Source organism: Ursus americanus, chromosome 16 (assembly GCF_024610735.1).
Source record: "Ursus americanus isolate L20-20 chromosome 16, mUrsAme1.1.p, whole genome shotgun sequence".
Taxonomy (NCBI): Eukaryota; Metazoa; Chordata; class Mammalia; order Carnivora; family Ursidae; genus Ursus; species Ursus americanus.
Window position 1 is genome coordinate 39,776,215 of NC_142142.1, and position 19,093 is coordinate 39,795,307.

The 19,093-nt window shown below is 41.0% G+C and overlaps 1 protein-coding gene across 1 annotated transcript in view; it reads left to right on the forward strand.

Moving 5' to 3' along the window:
- The window catches only part of PRDM10 (PR/SET domain 10), a 92,511-nt gene that overhangs the window by 50,559 nt on the left and 22,859 nt on the right, over positions 1-19,093 (forward strand). The window contains exons 7-12 of the mRNA XM_045783761.2: positions 1,419-1,622; positions 6,150-6,222; positions 8,246-8,363; positions 11,616-11,745; positions 12,487-12,729; positions 17,992-18,339. Coding sequence (XP_045639717.1) covers positions 1,419-1,622; positions 6,150-6,222; positions 8,246-8,363; positions 11,616-11,745; positions 12,487-12,729; positions 17,992-18,339 — 1,116 coding nt within the window. The remainder of the gene's footprint in view (positions 1-1,418; positions 1,623-6,149; positions 6,223-8,245; positions 8,364-11,615; positions 11,746-12,486; positions 12,730-17,991; positions 18,340-19,093) is intronic.

Consider the following 19,093-nt stretch of genomic DNA (forward strand, 5'->3'; position numbering starts at 1 on the left):
AGCAGGCTCCCAGCGGAGGAGCCCGATGTGGGGCTCGATCCCAGAACGCCGGGATCACGCCCTGAGCAAAAGGCAGACGCTTAATGACTGCGCCACCCAGGCGCCCCTTGTTCTTTTTTTTCTGCTTAATTTGTTTGGAATGGAAACATTTTGTCTCTCATCAATAAATTGGAGATCACAGTCTCAGTGCCCTAAGGCATTCTGTGAGTAATTCTGAGAGGTGTCGCTTTTGGAGGCTGTATCAGTCTACTAGAGCTGCTGTAACAGATACCACAGACTGGGGGCTTGAAGAACAGAAACTGAGTTTCTCACAGCATCAGAGGCTGGAAGGCCAACATCCAGGTGTCCCCTGAGGCCTCTCTCCTTGGCTTGCAGACAGTCTCCTCTCTGTGTCCTCATGCCTTTATTCTGTGTGTACATGTGTCCCTGGTGTCTTTCTGTGTGTCCCAGTCACCTTTTCTTGTAAGGACACCAGTCACATTGGGTTAGGACCCACTCTGATGACTTAATCACCTCTTTTAACTTAGTTACCTCTTTAAAAGCCTTATCTCCAAATATGGTCACATACTGAGGGGTTAGGACTTTAACATATGAATTTGGTGAAGGCACAATTCAGTTCATAATAGGGGTTTTTTCTTTTCTTCTTCAAATTAATTTGATGTAGACATGTGTAGACTCGTGTAATCCGCTAAGTACCAAAAACATTTTCAGGGATCACAATTTTTGAAACAGGTCTGTCCTGTTTGAATCTTTTGTTTAAGAATAGTTCACTGTATGTTCAAGTATATTTATCCTGATCTCTCTCCTTTACATTTGATGCTTTTGCTTCTATCCAACCCCTGTGCTCTCTGCTTCTTGGAGAGCTACCCTGGAGAACCAAGAAAGGGCAGTGGGAAGGGAGAATATTTGGGGTGTGTTTTTTGAGAAGTTGTTTGCTCTCATAGGGAGGTTTTCTTTAGTGAACGCTCAAGATCTTCAAGAAAGAATATAACTTTGTAAAGAGAAATATGCAACACTAGGCTGCTCATTATTAATTCATGCAGTGGAATCCCTGAAGTAAGCAACTTGTAAGGAACTAGAGAGTATTTTGCTCGCATTTCCTGGCTTATTTAGAGTATTTTTTGACGTGTTCGTTAATGATGAAGCATCAACTGAATCTAAACGGTGAGATTGTTAACTTGAACATTTTGCCAGGTGATTCTGCTCCACGTGAGTCTTCAAAAAGTGGCCTTTTCCTTCTACACGTGGCAAGACACAATTCCTGGATCTTTCTCTATACAAAAGGAAGAATCAGGATACATGGTTAATTTCAAGAGTGGTATTTTGCATATTATTACATTGATGTATATCATATTAAAAGTTATGTTTGTTTTTATTTTGTTTTTTGGTGTGGCTTTTTACTTTCTCTTTGGTTGCAGGTTTCTCTTGATAAAGGGGACAGAAAAGACCGAGATTTGCATGAAGACCTGTGGTTTGAGTTGTCTGATGAGACCCTTTGTAACTGGATGATGTTTGTACGTCCAGCCCAGAATCACCTGGAGCAGAACCTGGTGGCTTACCAGTACGGCCACCATGTGTATTACACCACGATAAAGAACGTAGAACCCAAACAAGAACTGAAGGTACAGTGCTGGGTCAGTGGTGCCTTTGTTAGGAATAGTGACCGTTTAATGCCTTTCTTCTTATTTTTTTTCTCTGAAGGGGGATTCTTCCAAAAATGGTCCTTTCTGTATAATTCACTTCCTTATTGAGTACCTACTGTGTACAGTACATTTACAATAATCCCATAAAAAAACAATCAGAAGTACATGACTTTTGGGTCTGTCAAAGGCCTACACGAAGACATTAGGCCCAGGGATAAAGAAGTAGTTGTGTTTGGGAAGCAGACTGGTATTTGTGATGGAGTGATTAAAGTTGGGGTCACTTAACGTTATTTACACACTCTGAAGAAGAAGGAGTTGGAAAAAGGAGATCTTATAAAACAGAATTTTAGATGTACCAGCTAGATTTCTTTACCGGACTGCTTCATTTTACCCTAAGAATTCTATGCACTGACTTCTGATTTCAAGAATATATTTTTTGAAGACAACTCTATAGGAATTTGTCTAAATATTAATTAACTTTTGATGACATAGTGAAAATTCTGTTGTGATTCTAAGGGAAAATTCCTGATACAGATGAAAAAGAGGTGAGAAATGATTTTATCAGTACACGGACACTGAATTGCACAGTGCTTCGATGTGGTAAAAGTGAGAACAGATACCTCTTTGGGGGAGAACAAAGACCTAGAGTTTGTTCAAAAGCTTTAAAAATCTGTGTGTTTGTAAAAGGAGAGTCATATCTCACATCATCAATCCCAATAAATTCTTGATACCCAAGTGAATACTTCTTGACTGTGGAGAGGAGATTATTTTCTCTCTTAAAGCAATAGATAGAACTGCAGAAACAGTTAAATAAGAATATAATAGTTCAGTGTAATGAACAACCAAAACACTAGATGAAAAGGAAGCAACAGAGTGGGAGAAATCTTTGTAATACACGCTAAAAGGTTTAAAAATAAAAACTGAGGGGCGCCTGGGTGACTCAGTGGGTTGAGCCTCCGACTCTTGATTTCAGCTCGGGTCATGATTTCGGGGTCCTGCGATCAAGCCCCATGTCGAGCTCCACACTTGGCATGGAGTCTGCTTTTCTCACTCCCTCTGCTTCCCCCCCCCCCGCTTGCTCTCTTTCTCTCTCTCAAATAAATAAATAAAATCTTAAAAAAAAAAAAAAGAATAAAAGCTGAGATGGTTGGGTTGGGTGTCTGACTTCGGCTCAGGTTGTGACCTAGCAGTTGTGGGATCCAGCCTCATGTCTGCCTCTATGCTTCGTGGGGAGTCTGCTTGAGAGTCTCTCTCCCTCTCCCTCTGCCCCTACCTCCCTCAAATAAGTCAATAAATCTTTAAAAAGAAAAAAAGAATGAAAACTGGGAGAAAACATCTCTAACCTCTCGTATCCCCGTGGACACATGAATACTGGGAATAGGCTTGATTTGGAGGAGAAATCACTAAGAAAGGAAGGTTCAATTTTTTTTTCAATGTTAATAATTTTAAAACCCTTAAAACAACTATGAGTTACTATTTTTGTTAGTTTAGCAAAAATAAATGGATGCAGTACAGTGAATGTGAGGGTTTAAAAAATAGGGACATTTGTCACAGAATTGCAATATTTTATAGAATATTTCTGGCAGTGTATAGTGAAAATGTTCTTGGCTGAATAAACCTAATCCTTGAAAATTAGTGTGAGGAAATAATTATAAACAAAGATAGAACTAGATACATTCTAATTTTGTAACGCTGTGTTTCTTAGTCAAACACCAATGACTTTAAGATGAACCATTATTTTATACACCATTAAGAAAAAATGTGCTGCTGTTTAACCTAGGTTATAGTGCTTATTTTTATCACCAAAAAAAGTGTAATTTTCTACTTACTGCAGGAGCCGTGTTAGACTTATTTAGAGGTAATTTTAAAATCCTATCACATTTCTGCATACTTAAAAAGACACATATAAGCAAAATAAATTGGTTAACATATAAACGGCCTTGCGTACAGTCTAACTCTTTTTTTAAAAACTGAATCACTGTTTTATTTCGTCGTGGATGTTTGTGTTTTGTCTTCTATGCCACCAAGGTGTTGATAATGCTGGATTATTTTAAAAATAGGTGATCCACTGTTGCCTCTGGTTTTGTTTTTTTTTTTTCCAAATGACCGATAATGTTTCTGTACAAGTTTTGACCCTGTGCTTTCCCACTGACTGAGCCCATATGTGTCTTTTTCCTCCATTAAAACACATGTCTTTGGAAGTGAAGTGACTTTGATTAAGTCAGTAGGAAGTTTCTGACAATTTGATGTTGGATGTATTAACAGAGGTCCTGCAAGGTGATCACACCAGCCTTGCATTGCTTTGACATTGTTTTATTTATTCTGAGGGAGATGGCTTTTTTCTTTTTTGCCTTCTTTTGCATTGCTGGTCAAGTGTCAACAAGTCACGGAGTGCCAGAGGGGCACCTAACTGAATGAGGTGAGAACAATGCAAAGAGCTTGGCCAGGTTTGTGCAGGAGCAATGAGCAGTTAGTGAAAGAAAGCTACATCATAGCAGTGACAGAATGCCATGGACCATGGCATGGTTTTTGAGATGTTAAAATACGAAAAATATACATCTTGGAATTGATGGACTAGGGTAGAATTTGTAACAGCCAACTGATAAGCTGTCTCAAAACCCAACTATAAATCATGACCAAGTAAATTATAGAACATAGACTCTGTTGTAGAATATTATTTCACACTTAAAAATGGAGTCTTAATATAAATATTTCCTCACAGTTAAAATAGTATTCCATAACAATTATACATGATTAATTCATTTAGTGATTAATATATTGAACTCCTGCTGTGTTCGGACACTAGGAAAAGACAGACTAATGTCTGTGTTCAGGGAGCTTGTATTCTAGAGGCGAAGTGGGCGGAAGAATGTAAGTAAGCAAACACAGTTGACCCTTGAACAAAACAGGGATTAGGGGCACCTACCTCTTGGGCAGTCGAAAATCTACATGTAGTTTTTGACTCTTCAAACTTAACTTTTAATAGCCTACCATTAATTGGAGGCCTTACCAATAACATAAACCGTTGATTAACACATATTTCGTATGTTGTGTGCATTGTATACGGTATTCTTACAATAAAGTAAACCCGAATAAGGAAAATGTTATTAAGACAATCATAAGGAAGAGAAAGTGCATTTATGGGACTGTACTATGAAAAAAATCTGCATATAAGCAGACCCATGCAGTTCAAAGCCCTCTTCTTCAAGGGTCAACTGAATATCAAATAGTGGTTAAGTGCTATGAAGGAAACAAATGGCACTAAAAGAGGAGGTAGCAGGAAAGGGACCAGTTTACAGGTGCTGGAGAGGGAAGGCCTTGCTGAGGAGTTGATAATGAGTCTGGGGACTATGGAATGGGAAGGGAGGGACCAGCACAGTAGAAGGGTTAGGTGAGGTGAAGGGGAAAAACCCAACACTCCTGATGATGAAACAGCAAGGACAAAGGTTGGGGTGGGAAACACCTTGGCCTGTTTGAGGAACTACAAGCAGGCCCTCTTGTTGAAAGATAGTAAGGGAGAGTGATAAGAGCTAAGGAGCCCATCATCAAGCATTGCAGGTTTTTTATGAGCGAGAAGCTGTTTAAGTATGAGAATGATGAAATCTGATTGTGTTTAAGAAGCCCTCTCTACTCCTGTGTGAAGAATGGATTAGAGGGAGCAAGAGTGGAAAAAGGGAAGCTCACTAGAACACCAACCAGGCAAGAGCTCGTCTTGGCATGGATCTTGGTGGGAGAAGCAGAGATGAAGAACATCTGAGCAGTTCACACCTCTTGCTGAAGGATGACAGAAGAACACTGAGAAATCTGAGATAACTTTTAGGTGTCAAGTGCGAGCAGCTGGGTGAAAGGCAGGGTATTTATTGAGATGAGGAAGATGGGCAGGGGTGGGGATGTGATAGGGAAACATCTAGAATTAAATTCTGGACATGTCAAGTTTGAACTATTTGTGAAACATGCCAAATACCAGGTAAGAAGTAGAATGTACATAGAGGGAACAGAGAGGGAGAGTCTGGAATGGAGATATTAATTTAGAGTTGGTTGGAAATGGATGTGATCACTAGGGAAAAATAAGAAGGCCCTGAACTTGGATTAAGCTTTGAGGAAGCTTAGAGAGGAAGTAAGAGCTGTTTGGTGGAAGCCATGATGATTCCAGCTGTGTAAAAACCCGTGTTTACATACAGATAAAACAACCGGAAGAGGCTATGTTTTATTTTGATGAAGAGACTATTAATATTATCTCTTGTGAAGTTGTTCTAATAAAAAAAAAACACATTTTTTTAAAAAGGAAAAAGAAAACACACAGTGAGTGTGTCTTGGCCAATGCACTTCCTGACTGACCATCTGGTGTTAAAGAGATCAGCTCACAGTGCGATTTTTGTTGTTGTTTATTTTTCGTGGGTTGTGGGAAAGCCTGAATTGTTTTGTGTAAGAAGAGAAAGAGTGTAAGCACGCAGAGAACATCTGGTGATGTCCTTTAGTTCTTCATGATGTGCTTGGTTCTTGCAGGTGTGGTACGCTGCGTCCTATGCTGAGTTTGTGAACCAGAAAATTCATGACATTTCTGAGGAAGAAAGGAAAGGTGGTTGGACTTTTTCTATTTTCTATTTGCTATATGAATTCTAAATTGTATATATTACATCATTATGCGACCTCCAATTTTCCTATCTCAATATATTTAAAAGATATTCCAGTAGGTTGTTTTTCAGCTACACATCCTTGTCTAATTCTAGGATCAAATGACAGTGACATATTTACATTTCTTCCATGGGTGGCTGGAAAATAGTATTTAATATAATGAAAACCTCCAAATACTAAATTAGAAACTAGACCTGAGGATGTTCCGTATCTAGATTTAATCATCTCTGAGAACATTAGCAAGGCAGGCATTGACTTTGTTTTTAATGTAAATATTACTGAAGGATAATTTATCTACAGAAAAGTGCACAAATCGTTAAGTATACAGTCCAATGAAGTTTAAAAGTGAACACACCTGTGTAACCTGCACCCAGATCAGGAAACAGAGTGTGGCCAGTACTCTGGAAGTCCCTTGGGCCTTCTTCACTCTCAGGTGTAACTAATATCCTGACTTCTAATACCACGGATACAATATGCTCATTATCAAACTTCATATAACTAGAATTATGTACGTGCTGGGAATCTTTTGCTCGACATGTTTGTGAGATTTATCCATATTGTTGTATATTATTTAATGTGTTCGTCCTCATCGCTGTTTGATAGTCTAGTGAATGGATATACCATAATTAATGCATCTGTTTCACTGTAGGTGAAAATCTGGGTTGTACAGTGCAATTCGGACACTTACCTGGGTTAGGTCACGTTGTGCAAGTTAAGGGCCAAGTCTTTCACAAGGCCTTCTTCATTTCAGATACCAGCCACAAGCTCTGGCGTTCGCATGCCACCTGCATATCTGACCAACTAACTACAGTTTAGGGAGCTAGAACCTCCTTAGGCTTGATAATTTTTTAGAATGACTCACAGAACTCGGAAAAGTGCCATACTTATGATTATGGTTTTATTAGAAAGGATACATATCAAGATCAGCCAAATGAAGAGGTACTTAGGGCAAGGTTTGTGTGGGTCCCAGATATGAAGCTTTCATGTCCCATGTCACCTCCGTGGCACACTGATGTACGGTTACCAACCCGGGAAGCTCTCCTGAGCTTCAGGGTCCAGAGTTTTTACTGAGGCATGATCACAACATAGGCATGGTTGACAGAATCATTGGCTGCATGATTGAACTTACTCTCCAGCTCTTGCTCCCTGGCTGATATCACCTGGCTCGAAGCTCCAACCCTGTAATCAGATGGTTTAACTTTCTGGCACAGGCAGCCCCCATCCTGGGTCATATTAGGAGAAACTCACGTATGGTCAAAAATAACAACGCCACTCCTGTTATGTGGGATTTTCCAAAGACTTAGAGGTTGTTGCCAGGAACCAGGGACAAAAGCCAGCCAAACGCTTTGTTTCCAATTTGGGGCTATTTTGAAGAGTGCCACCGTGAGCATTCTTACACATGTCTTTCTTCTAGTGAACACACGTGTGTATTTTTGTTGGTGCGCATTCAGGAGTGGCACTGCCGGGATTGGGCGCTGATAATCAGCTTTAGTAGATGCTTGAACATTTTGTTAATGTAATTATACTGGGCATTGACTTTTAAGGTTTTTTTGTGATAAAAGAGGCCTTCAGCTTATGAACCCTGGATCAGAATTCACTCAGTTATCTGAATACGGATTTCCATTGTAGCACTTTCTGTCTTTCCAGTGTGGTGAGGTTGTGTGTGTGTGTGTGTGTGTGTGTGTGTGTGTGTGTGTGAGTGTGTCTTTTGGGGAGATGGGAAACGGTAGGATGACAGAGTTTGGTCCTTTGATGTCTTACATGAATATAGAAGAAAATAAGGTCCTAGAAATTACTCTTCTCAAAGCGTAGTCTTTGATTTTCTAACAAAGCAGTAATGCAAAGAGCAGGAGTGCTGTTTATGAGCAGTGGGCTAAATGAGATGCGATGGTGGGGATACTGGGCATTTGAGTTTTATTGCTGTCCATTGATCATCAGCCATTGTGATTTCTCTCCTGTGACTGCAGTTCTTCGCGAGCAAGAGAAGAATTGGCCCTGCTATGAATGTAACCGCCGATTTATAAGCTCGGAGCAGTTACAACAGCATCTCAATTCCCACGATGAAAAACTGGATGTGTTTAGCAGGTATCAGAAGGTTTTGCAAGCTTAGTTGTTAAAGGTCCAGATTCATTCCCATATTGGTGGTAAACTAACGAGTGTTTCTGTGTGTTTCTGTGTGTAGACAGGTGGGCTGCAGAGGGAAATTTCTTATCTGTCATTTCCCTTTGCCTGCCCCCATCCTCATCTACTGTTGATTTCTTTTCCAGCATAACCACAGTCCCCAGCAATAGGAGATCCTTCCCCCTTAGTTAAGCCTTCCCTAAGAGATTCTGGGATAGGAATTTTTGCGATAGCACACACTCTGCATCTCTGATTTGCAAACTTTTTTTTCAGAAGTAGGATTCTTTCATCAAATTAATAATAGGTTTCATTCCATTGTACAAAAAAGATAGATAAGAGAGAATCCTGTAGGTTGCGATAGGCGGGGGCCAGATCAGGTACGCCTTATGGCTAATGGTAAGAAATTTGGATTTTATCCTAAGCATGATAAGAAGTCTTTAAAGGGTTCTGATCAGGGAGTATCTGTGATGTGAATTATATGTTGAAATGTCATGCCCTATGAAAATTAAAATGTCACTTTTGCTTTCATTGGAGCAAGAGTGAAGCCAGGGAGTCCAGTTGGGAGCTGTTTTAACAGTTCAGGAAAGAATGAGAGTACTTTGGAATAGGGTGCCACCAATGGGACAGCCGTAGGGTTGCCGTCTTTTACAGGATTTGAAAAGAGAGGAGATGGTGTGACATGGTGTTTAGGAAAGTGGGAAAGTCCACGTTCTAGGGAAGTACTGCCCGCGATGTCAAGAGCTCACTTGAGGTTCATGGTCGTGACGTTGGAGTGAGACCATTAGCACGGCTGTATGTCATTGCCAGCTTCCTTTGCTGCAGCAATGCCAGTGCAGAGCAGCCAGGAGCGGATTGCACAGTGTGGTGGTTTCGCCAACACAGCCCGAGTGATGGGGCAACAGTAGGGATGGCAATCGGGAGCATATATGGGGGAGTGATTACAGTGAATGACTTTGGAGTTTATGTGTGGAGCAAGGGAGAGAAAAACATCAAGAGGACAGAGGACTGCAAATAGGTGACAGAAGGACTAGATTGGAGTTGGTAGTGAGATGCAAGGGTTGTTGAGTCCGGGTATTTGAGGGTGTGAGCTAGAAAGCTAGAGACAGCAGTAGAGTGGCTGATGCATGGAACTGGGGTAAGGAGGGGGCCTCTGTACTTATCGAGGATAACAAGGTCTAGGATATAACCATGGGAATAAATGTCTGAGGTGGGTGGAGGGCACAGTGAGAGTTAAATCACTCCCTGTCTGGTGTCTCTAGAACTCTGTTCATGGCTCTGCTATAGCCCTTTTTATATTGTATTGTGATTTTTTGGTTTGTGTGCCTGCTGCCTCTACTAGACTCCTGAGGGTAAAAGCTGTCACGTATAACTTGTCTTTATTGCCTAGCACGGGGCGTGACACATGGTATATAAAGATATTTGTTGGCTGGTTGTTAAAAAGAAATTTGAGACAATTAGGAAAATTCGAACTTTGACTAGATTTAGTAATACTGAGCAACTCTCAGATTTTTAAGATGTGATAATGGTATTGTGATATATATATACGGAATATATAAAAAGAGTCCTTATCTTGTAGAGACATATTTGTGGAAATATTTGCAGATGAAACGATGTCTGGGACTTACTTCAAAATAATCTAATGGGTATGTGTGTGGGGGAAATGGAGGGAGTATGGTGGAATAAAATTAGCCGTGAGTAGCTAAGTACTGAAATCAGGTAATGGGTAAATTGGGTTCATTATGGTATTCTCTACATTTACCTAGGTTGAGAATTTTGTATAATGAAGAGTCTTTTAAAAGTTCTAGAACAGGGATGCCTGAGTGGCTTAGTCAGTTAAGCATCTGCCTCCCGCTCGGGTCTTGACCCCAGGGTCCTAGGATCGAGTCCCACATTGGGCTCCTTGCTCAGCAGGGAGCCTGCTGTTCCCTCTACCTGCTGCTCCCCCGGCTTGTGCCCCCCACCTCTCTTTGGGAAATAAATAAATAAAATCTTAAAAGGAAAGAGTTCTGAAACAACATATAATTTTTGTTAAATTGTTAAATAGATAAGTGGAGGAATAAAACATAATCTGATCAATTTTATGCATATCTCTCACATACATCTTTTTTCTTGTCTCTTCCCTTCTCCCCTCCCCTCTGCCCTCCATTCCCCTCCTCTCCCCTCCCCTCCCCTCCCCTCCTCTTCTCTTCTCTTCTCTTCTCTTCTCTTCTCTTCTCTTCTCTTCTCTTCTCTTCTCTTCTCTTCTCATTCCAGTATAGTTAACATACGGTGTTGCATTAGTTTCAGGTGTGCAATATAGTGATTCAGCAGTTCCGTATGTTACTCAGTGTTGATCAAGTAAGTGTATTCTTAATCCTCTCACACATTCATCTTCTAAAAGAGATTTTAATGATACACTGTCTCAATTCCTTTATTAAGGAATTTTTGTATGCCAGAAATCTATTAAAGGAGATAAAATTTACTTGGGGTTTACTAGGCATGTTATGGAACAATTGAGTTAGAAATTTGTTTTGACCTGCCAGAAGCTTATAGCAAAACAAGAAAGTTCTTTTGAATCTAGCCACATTTCTTGGAAGCAATAGGAAGTGAAGGAATGGGAAAAGGGGGAAAGAATGGAATCTTGTCTCTAGGAACACGCCGTGAGGCTTCGCATGTTCTGTTTTGTTTCCATTTCTCACATCATTTCAGAGATATGTTTGTGCTTTCAGAATTTTCAGTAACAAAATGGTGTCAGTGCTTTGAGTTTTTAATAGCTCCTTTTTTTTCTGAATAATTTAAGATATCTCTGGGCTATATAGATGGCAAGGATGAGATATTTAGAAAGTGTATATTATCAGGGCGCCTGGGTGGCTCAGTCAGTTAGGCAGCCTACTCTTGATTTCGGCTCAGGTCATGATCTTGGGTGGTAGGATTGAGCCCTACATTGGACCCTGCACTCAGCGCCCGGAGTCTGCTTGTCCTTCTTCCTGCCCTTCCCCTGCTCATGTGCGCGCATGCTCTCTCTCTCTAAAATAAATAAAAAATCTTAAAAAAAATTTTTTTTTAAAAAGAAAGTGCATATTATCAAAATGATTGTTCCCAGTAGAAAAAAGAATCAGGAAAAGTAATAAAATGAGGAACTCAAGATCTGGGGCTCATCAGCACCATTGAGGGAAAATATTTGTTAGGGAGTACTGTGTAACCATGACTATTTATAACCTAATCTTTTGTCCCCAGAACAAGAGGCAGAGGAAGGGGACGAGGCAAGAGGCGATTTGGCCCTGGTCGACGGCCAGGACGCCCTCCAAAATTTATCCGCTTGGAAATAACCAGTGAAAATGGGGACAAGTGTGACGATGGGACACAGGTACTGGGGGAGGGAGAATTGCTTGTTAGATGCCTGCTCTGGGGACTTGGAACTGTTACCAGGCTTCAATACAAATACCTTCTAGAGGCTGATGGTCCTGCCATGTCAGCACTTGGCTGCTTGTTAATTAAAGAATGACTGGGGGAAGGCGAGAAGAATGCATTCTCAAAAAACCCAAAACGTATTCCTGAATGTTACGACAAAAACCCAACTTTGCTGCCCTCAAGATTTGGGGGTACCTGGGTGGCTCAGTCAGTTAAGTGTCCGACTCTTCATTTTGGCTTAGGTCATGATCTCGGCTCAGGTCATGATCTCAGGGTCGTGAGATTGAGCCCCATGTTGGGTTCTGTGCTGGGCATGGAGCCTTCTTAAGATTCTGTCTCTCCCTCTTCCTCTGCCCGCCTCCCCACCACCGAAAAAAGGACTTGAAATTGTCCAGAGAAATTGTTGGGGAATGCTGTTTAATCAGTTTAAACAGTTAACACGATCTTATTCCAGAAGAGTTCTCCTGTCAGAGTCTTTTCCTCATGAAGCGATCTGGAATATCTCCTAGTTTTACATCCTGTGGATAGTTACCTAATCTGTGATAGTTTTCCCAGAAGGAGAATATTTTTTTTTTTCTGAGCATTAGGACTCTAGGGATTTAAAAAATAAGCAGCAATTCTAAATCCTACCTGACACTCTCTCTGGCGCGAGTCCCTATCTAGCTGGGGAAATAATTCCTGGTTATTGCAATTTCAGGACTTGCTGCATTTTTCCACCAAGGAGCAGTTCGATGAAGCTGAGCCCGCTACTCTGAATGGGCTAGATCAACCAGAACAGACCACTCTCCCCATCCCTCAGCTGCCACAGGAAACCCAGCCTTCCCTGGAGCACGAGCCAGAAACTCATAGCCTGCATCTGCAGCCCCAGCATGAGGAGAGCGTGCTGCCCACGCAGAGCACTCTGACGGCCGATGACATGCGCAGAGCCAAGCGTATCCGAGTAAGTGGGAAGCAGAGCTCCTCCCTCACAAGGTGCTGCCCTTTCTCCAGTCAACCGGCTTTCTAGGTGCTATGTTTTCCCAACGTTCTCACCATCTGCTTTGAAATCTTGCATCTAGCCTACCACACAGTTGCTCCCCTTATCTAGGAAGAATGTATTAACTACTTCTCAGCGTCTTTGTGTCCTGTGATGGGCTGGAAAGGCTGGTCCTAGATCCCATCAATTTAGTAATGACACAGAAGCTTGGCTTTTGGCAGCTTCTGGGCTAGTATAGTTCAAGAAGGATAGCTCTCTGGATCCCTAACCTCACAGATTGGAAATGGGGACATAAGTATGTTTAATTATAATAATTATTTGTACTGAAGCCACTCTAATCTGTGCCTAATGATAGCTCTCAGATTAATTTTGGGTACATGAATTTGGTTGTCTACAGTTTCCAAGGGGAGACTGGCAATGTCATTACTCGTCAACGCAAAGGGACCCGTGTCCACGTTGCTGTGGCAGGTACAGTTTACCCACCGGGACAGCTTGACGTAAAGCATCAGGTTCGGGAGTTGGTCAGTGTTTCACTTCTGTGGCCTGTGTCTCGACTCTAGACCATGCGGCCGCAAGGCCTCCGTGGCCTCCAGGTCAGATGTGTGTTACTCTTACATCACGGAGAGCACTGGAGTCTGAGGTAGTTCCTGGAGGGGATGCGTGTGAAGAACAATAGGGTTTTGTGGGATAAGCGCACGTGCTGACCAGTTTACATCCAGAACACAGTTACTTACACCGCTGTCTACGGCAGCAGTATATACTTTTATTGTACTTTATGTGTGGCTGGAAAGAGATTTTTTTTTTTTTTTAAACTTCCCAGGCTTTACAGTTTCTAGAGAGGTGATTATTTTAGCTCTTCTTTCTTTTGGTCTTCTCATTTGCTTGTAGGCTAGAAGGGACCTTGAAAAATTAGTCTAGTCCATGCCTTCCTATAAAAAATACATTTAAACATTTATAGTTATATAATAACATTGAGAGGTTGTTAGCACTCTGAGGCTAGGTAGCCTTTATAAGGGTCCTGTGATGGAATCATATAATACTTTCGGCTCCATGTATGTTCTTTCAAAAGGCTATGGAAACATATGTAAATATAGACCAGAAAGGCAGAAAGCTATGAGTTAAGACCTTCCCAATCCATCATTCTACATTATTTCCTAATCTGCATTTTACTCTTGCTCCATGACTATCTTTTCTGCTTTGGCCATTCTGATTTTTCACCAAGTCCAGAGAAATGCTTATACAATTTAATTTTTTTGAATTAAAAAACAAAACCAAAACAAAAGCCCACACATGTAGTGAAGTTGTGGTTGTACAAGCCTAGTGTAGGTCTAACTGTGTTCGTATCCTTCAGTGCGTTGGGTGACTGGTTTGGGTACAAGGTTCCCGTGTCAAAGCAAAAGCCACGTGCGCTTGGCTGTTGGAGGTCAGTCTTAGTTGAGCTCTTCTGTTTTTTCCTCTCACGCATTCTAAAAATTAGGGCTATGTATTTTTTCATCTTTTCTATCCAGATTGGTAATGACCAACTGAAGGGAAGTCTTCCAATCCAATTGGTAATGTAACTATTTTTCTCTCCTCTAATGCTGCCTGCTCAGCTGGAGCTGCAGGTAGGTCCGTTTCCTGTGTTCCACATATCAGAGCGTTACTCAAGTGTTTGCCTGACCTGCTGTTCTTTGTGACCTGTACTAACTAAATCCCCGTGGAATCTACAGTAAATGCAAACTAGTTCGTGAATCACCATTTATTTTCAGATAGACCAATGAATAAATTGTGGGTGGCAGATTCCTCCTACCCCAAACAAAGGGTAGGACTAAGTGATCTCCAGGATCCTGTCCAGTTCCACACAATTTGGATAACTTAAGGAATGGTAGCGAGATCTGACTATATACTTAGCCCCGGGTTAGGGACACAACACAATTTTCACATGAGTCCTATCCTCTGGGAGCTTACAGTCTAATTAGGGAGACAGTGTTCATGTAATGGGTCTTATAGTCAAGGGATAATTTTGAAATTGTTTCCTGGAATTACAACAGGAACTGGGAAGTGAGAAAGGCCAAAGAAAGATGAGAAGGGGTCAGGGAATAGTTTGTGGATGAAGTGAGCCTTAAACGGCCTGGAAGAGAGACAGGAAGAAGGTAGGCTGTATCCAGGGCTGGTGGCCATAGGGTCAAAGGTCAACACACAGGCATGTGCTTGGAATGGTTTTAGGGCAGTGCACATAGTAACTTGACACTAGCGTGGGGTGCCAGTTGAAGGACAGTGGAGAGGGAGATATGTTGGTAGCGCTAGCCCACCAAAGGCTTTGAAAGCTGGGTAGAAAACAGGCAGAGAAGAGTTAAAAAAAAAAAAAGCCAACAAACAGGATTGATTTCCTTTTGGTGTCAAGATCAAAATAGTATGAAAAGTGATCAAGAATTAATTTCCTTTAGCTATTAATATCCAACTTTAGAAACATTATAGGTCTTTGTCTGCAAAGAATCTGTTGTCTCAGAATTCATTTCAGTGTGAGTTGAATCCCCCATCACAGAGTTTAGCAACTGTGGCGTTTTGGCACCCTAGAGTACCTTATGGGCCGTATAGTGTGGCGTGCCTGGCTGATGGCAGCTCAGGGATCCAAAGATCCATAATAGGTCCATCTGGGCTGCTTCTGCCACTTTTCATGGTTTCTTCTAGAAATGTGTGCCAGCATAGCTCTAAGCTGCAGAGGATACCTTAGAGGAGAAATGGCCTGCAAGTGGGTCAAGGGACAGTTTCAGCACTTTCACTGCCTTGTACTGTGTGGATTACATGAGGATCAGAGAAATCTGATCTTGAGGTCTCCATGGGAATTAGAAAGGCAAGAACAAGGTTTGGGGACAGAACTAAGAACATGGAGCCCAGTGGCTGGTCAGCGATCAAATGTCTGAGGACACTCAAACTAATCAGAAATGACAGAAGACTTACTAGCATAATAGTCCAAAACAAAACCGAGTTCTAGATTTGGCACCCAAAGAGGAGTGGAATCCCCAGTGGGACCAAGATCAATTGTACATTGTGTCTGCCCTTGGAAACGTTATTGAACTTGGATAAAGGAAATGATTCTTGCATGCTGAAAGCACTCCAAATCTTGAATGTCGGAATCTCAGGATAGTATTTGTTTATCTGCAATATTTCCATTAAGTTTTCAAAGTAGCCAGAATAGTGAGAGCTTTTTTGTAAAATAAATATTTGTTCAGATAGAGTAAAAAGATTGGGTAGCTGCTGACCAGTATAATGAAGTGTGAGAAAGCTCGGTGGCTGATGTGAGAATGGTCTGCTAATACAGATCTCTGCGGGTGCTATAAAAGAGACCTTGAAAGAATTCTTTTTGTTTTTCATATGAAATACATTTCATTAATACTGGAATTTTTATTGAACACTTCCTATGAGCTAAGCTCTATTTTAAGGGATCTAGATACAAAGGAGAATAAGATCTAATGTAGTCCTGAAGCAGCCTCAGTCACCTGGGGAAGACAGCAGAATTTCTAACTATCTCCTCAAGATAAATGAGTAGGTAAAATCTCTCTCTCGGCCCCGTGGGAGAACCCTGAGGAGGAAGTTTTCCGTCATAGAGTAACTGCGTTCAGAATTTTCACTAAAGAAAAAATAATTATTTGGCTTTATTCCAAATGATTATTTCACATTAAAATTTAATTTAGAGGTTGCTTCTTGTAAGTAATTTGAAAGGAAGGGGTGCGTGGTTCATTGTACTTTTTTCATTGTACCAATAATGCATCAAGGTCTCCATTAATCCTTCAGTTGCTATTCCCTTAGTTACATAAGCATACCCATTCACAGATGTATTTTTTTGAGGGGATTCTATTCCCCCCTCTCATAGCTTTCTAGAGCTTTCCCTCTGGTATTTTGAAGAACCTATGAATGAGTCTTCATTATAGTATAACTAAAATATCGATTCTGCATTCCCCATGTGAAAGATGATTCTGTGGGTCTGCTCTCAGTAGAGCATGAGTTGTTTTTCCAGCGGTGGTGACGAATTGGCACTGATATCCATATTCTCTCACTTGGATTCCCTGTAACAATTGCATGAATGTACAAGATGGGTAATCAGCATTAGAAGTGCAATCTGTGACTACAAAAAAAAAGAAGAGGAAAATTGACTAGTCTACCAGGGAACAAAGCGATAAGCTTAATTTTGTTAGCACGGCCGTTTAACCAGTGGAACTAACTAGCTTCACTGAGACCTTGTCTTCTGCATTTTCTAAGTAGGAAGTGGTCAAATATACATATTCCATTTCTAATGTGTGTTCATATATCTTATCTTATGAATGAACGTGTTCATATAAATCTGTATCCTTCATTTCTCTTTCAAGTTCTTTTTCTTAAATTGAGATACGGTTCACGGACCATAAAATTCACCCTTTTACAGTGGTGTTTAGAATGTTCTCAAAGTTGTGCAACCATCACCACGATAATTCCAGAACATTTTCATCATCCTCAAAGAAACCTTGTATCTATTGCCTCCTTCCCCAGCCCCTGGCAAGTTCTACTCCTCAGTTCTTTTTATAGCTTTTTTTTTTTGCTAAACATTTTAATCAAGCTTTGAATTCTTTTTCTCAAGAACTTCAGCAAGTAACATTTGCCTGACTTGCTCCAACCTCATTCATGAATGTGTGACTTATCCCATGTCATTTCTTCTAAATCTCCCATTGTTGGGGCGCTTGGGTGGCTCAGCCGTTAGGCGTCTGCCTTCAGCTCAGGTCATGATCCCAGGGTCCTGGGATCGAGCCCCACATCGGGCTCCCTGCTCCTCCCTCTCACACTCCCCTTGCTTGTGTTCCCTCTCTCGTTGTCTCTCTCTGTCAAATAAAGAAATAAAATCTTAAAAAGAAAAATAAATAAATAAATAAATCTCCGATTGTTATCCTACTCAACCCTGGGATTTGTTTTATTTTACAAATCCTTTCTTGGGAATACTTTTTTGGCTGTTACTTAAATTCTTTCGCAAAGAACCCCACACATCCATAAATATTGTAAGACGTAAAAAAGGTTTGTCTTTTCAGGGTGAACTTCTTTGGGGATGGCTTCACTTTTAATGTCTTCACCAGAAAAATCTCTCTTAACTGTGTGTCCCAGAGTTCAGTTTCTGTGGAAAGTCTGATTGCAGAGGTCATCCCCTTCCTCTGTAAATGTGTGAGCTGCTTACCCACTGGGCTTCCTCGCTAAATGACCGTATTGGTGTGTGTCTTTCAGAACGCAGCTCTTCAGCATCTGTTTATCCGGAAGTCCTTTCGGCCTTTTAAGTGTTTGCAATGTGGGAAGGCCTTCCGTGAAAAGGACAAACTAGACCAACACTTGCGCTTCCACGGGCGGGAGGGGAACTGCCCGCTGACCTGTGATCTCTGTAACAAGGGCTTCATCAGCAGTGCGTCCTTGGAGAGCCACATGAAGCTCCATTCGGACCAGAAGACTTATTCTTGCATTTTTTGCCCAGAATCCTTTGACCGCCTTGATCTGTTGAAGGATCACGTGGCCATTCATATCAATGATGGCTGCTTCACGTGCCCAACTTGTAAGAAACGATTCCCAGATTTTATCCAGGTGAGTGTCTATTCCTGAGACTCCCGTACACTTTTCTTCTTTGGTAAAAGAAACTTCGATGTTGGGAAAACTGAGACTGCGTATCGATCGCCTGCATTTTCATCCCATCCTTGAAACAACGTTACAGTCGAGAACGGTATTTCTTCAATCAAGCTACTTTCGATAAACAAAAGATTATCATAAACCCTTAATTGTCCAAATCAGACATTGGCATTGAAACATTTAAGTTGTATTACAAGTAACAAATACCCAGATCTGATTATCATTTTTACCAAAGTCTTTCTTAATCTTTGCCAGTACCCTCTACTACATAAACTGTAGAGAGCCTGTAGAAGACAGACTCCCATTTCCTGGCCTGGAAACATTTTCTCTCTACTACTGTGGTATCCTGTCTTGCTTTACTAAGGTCATGCATCTTGGAAGGAAACAAAGAGAGAGTTGGTATATAATATACTTTTGTATCAAGCACTGACCTCCTTCCTTGGACTATATTCTGGAGCAAAATAGGTGAGGATAAATTCCAGAATATTCATGGTTTCATTTGAACTTCAAGTGATGATATGCTAGTTCTGTGCTAGTCAATGAATGATTAAATATAAATATCTAGTAAAAATATTTTCTTTAAAAAAAATTTTACCCAGACAAAAGGAGATCATAGTTCTGTTGGGAGTCTTGGTAATTTTATCACTTCACACAATTAGAAAAATGGCTTATGGCAGAATCTAATGGTGAAAGAGACTCAAAAACAGTGAAG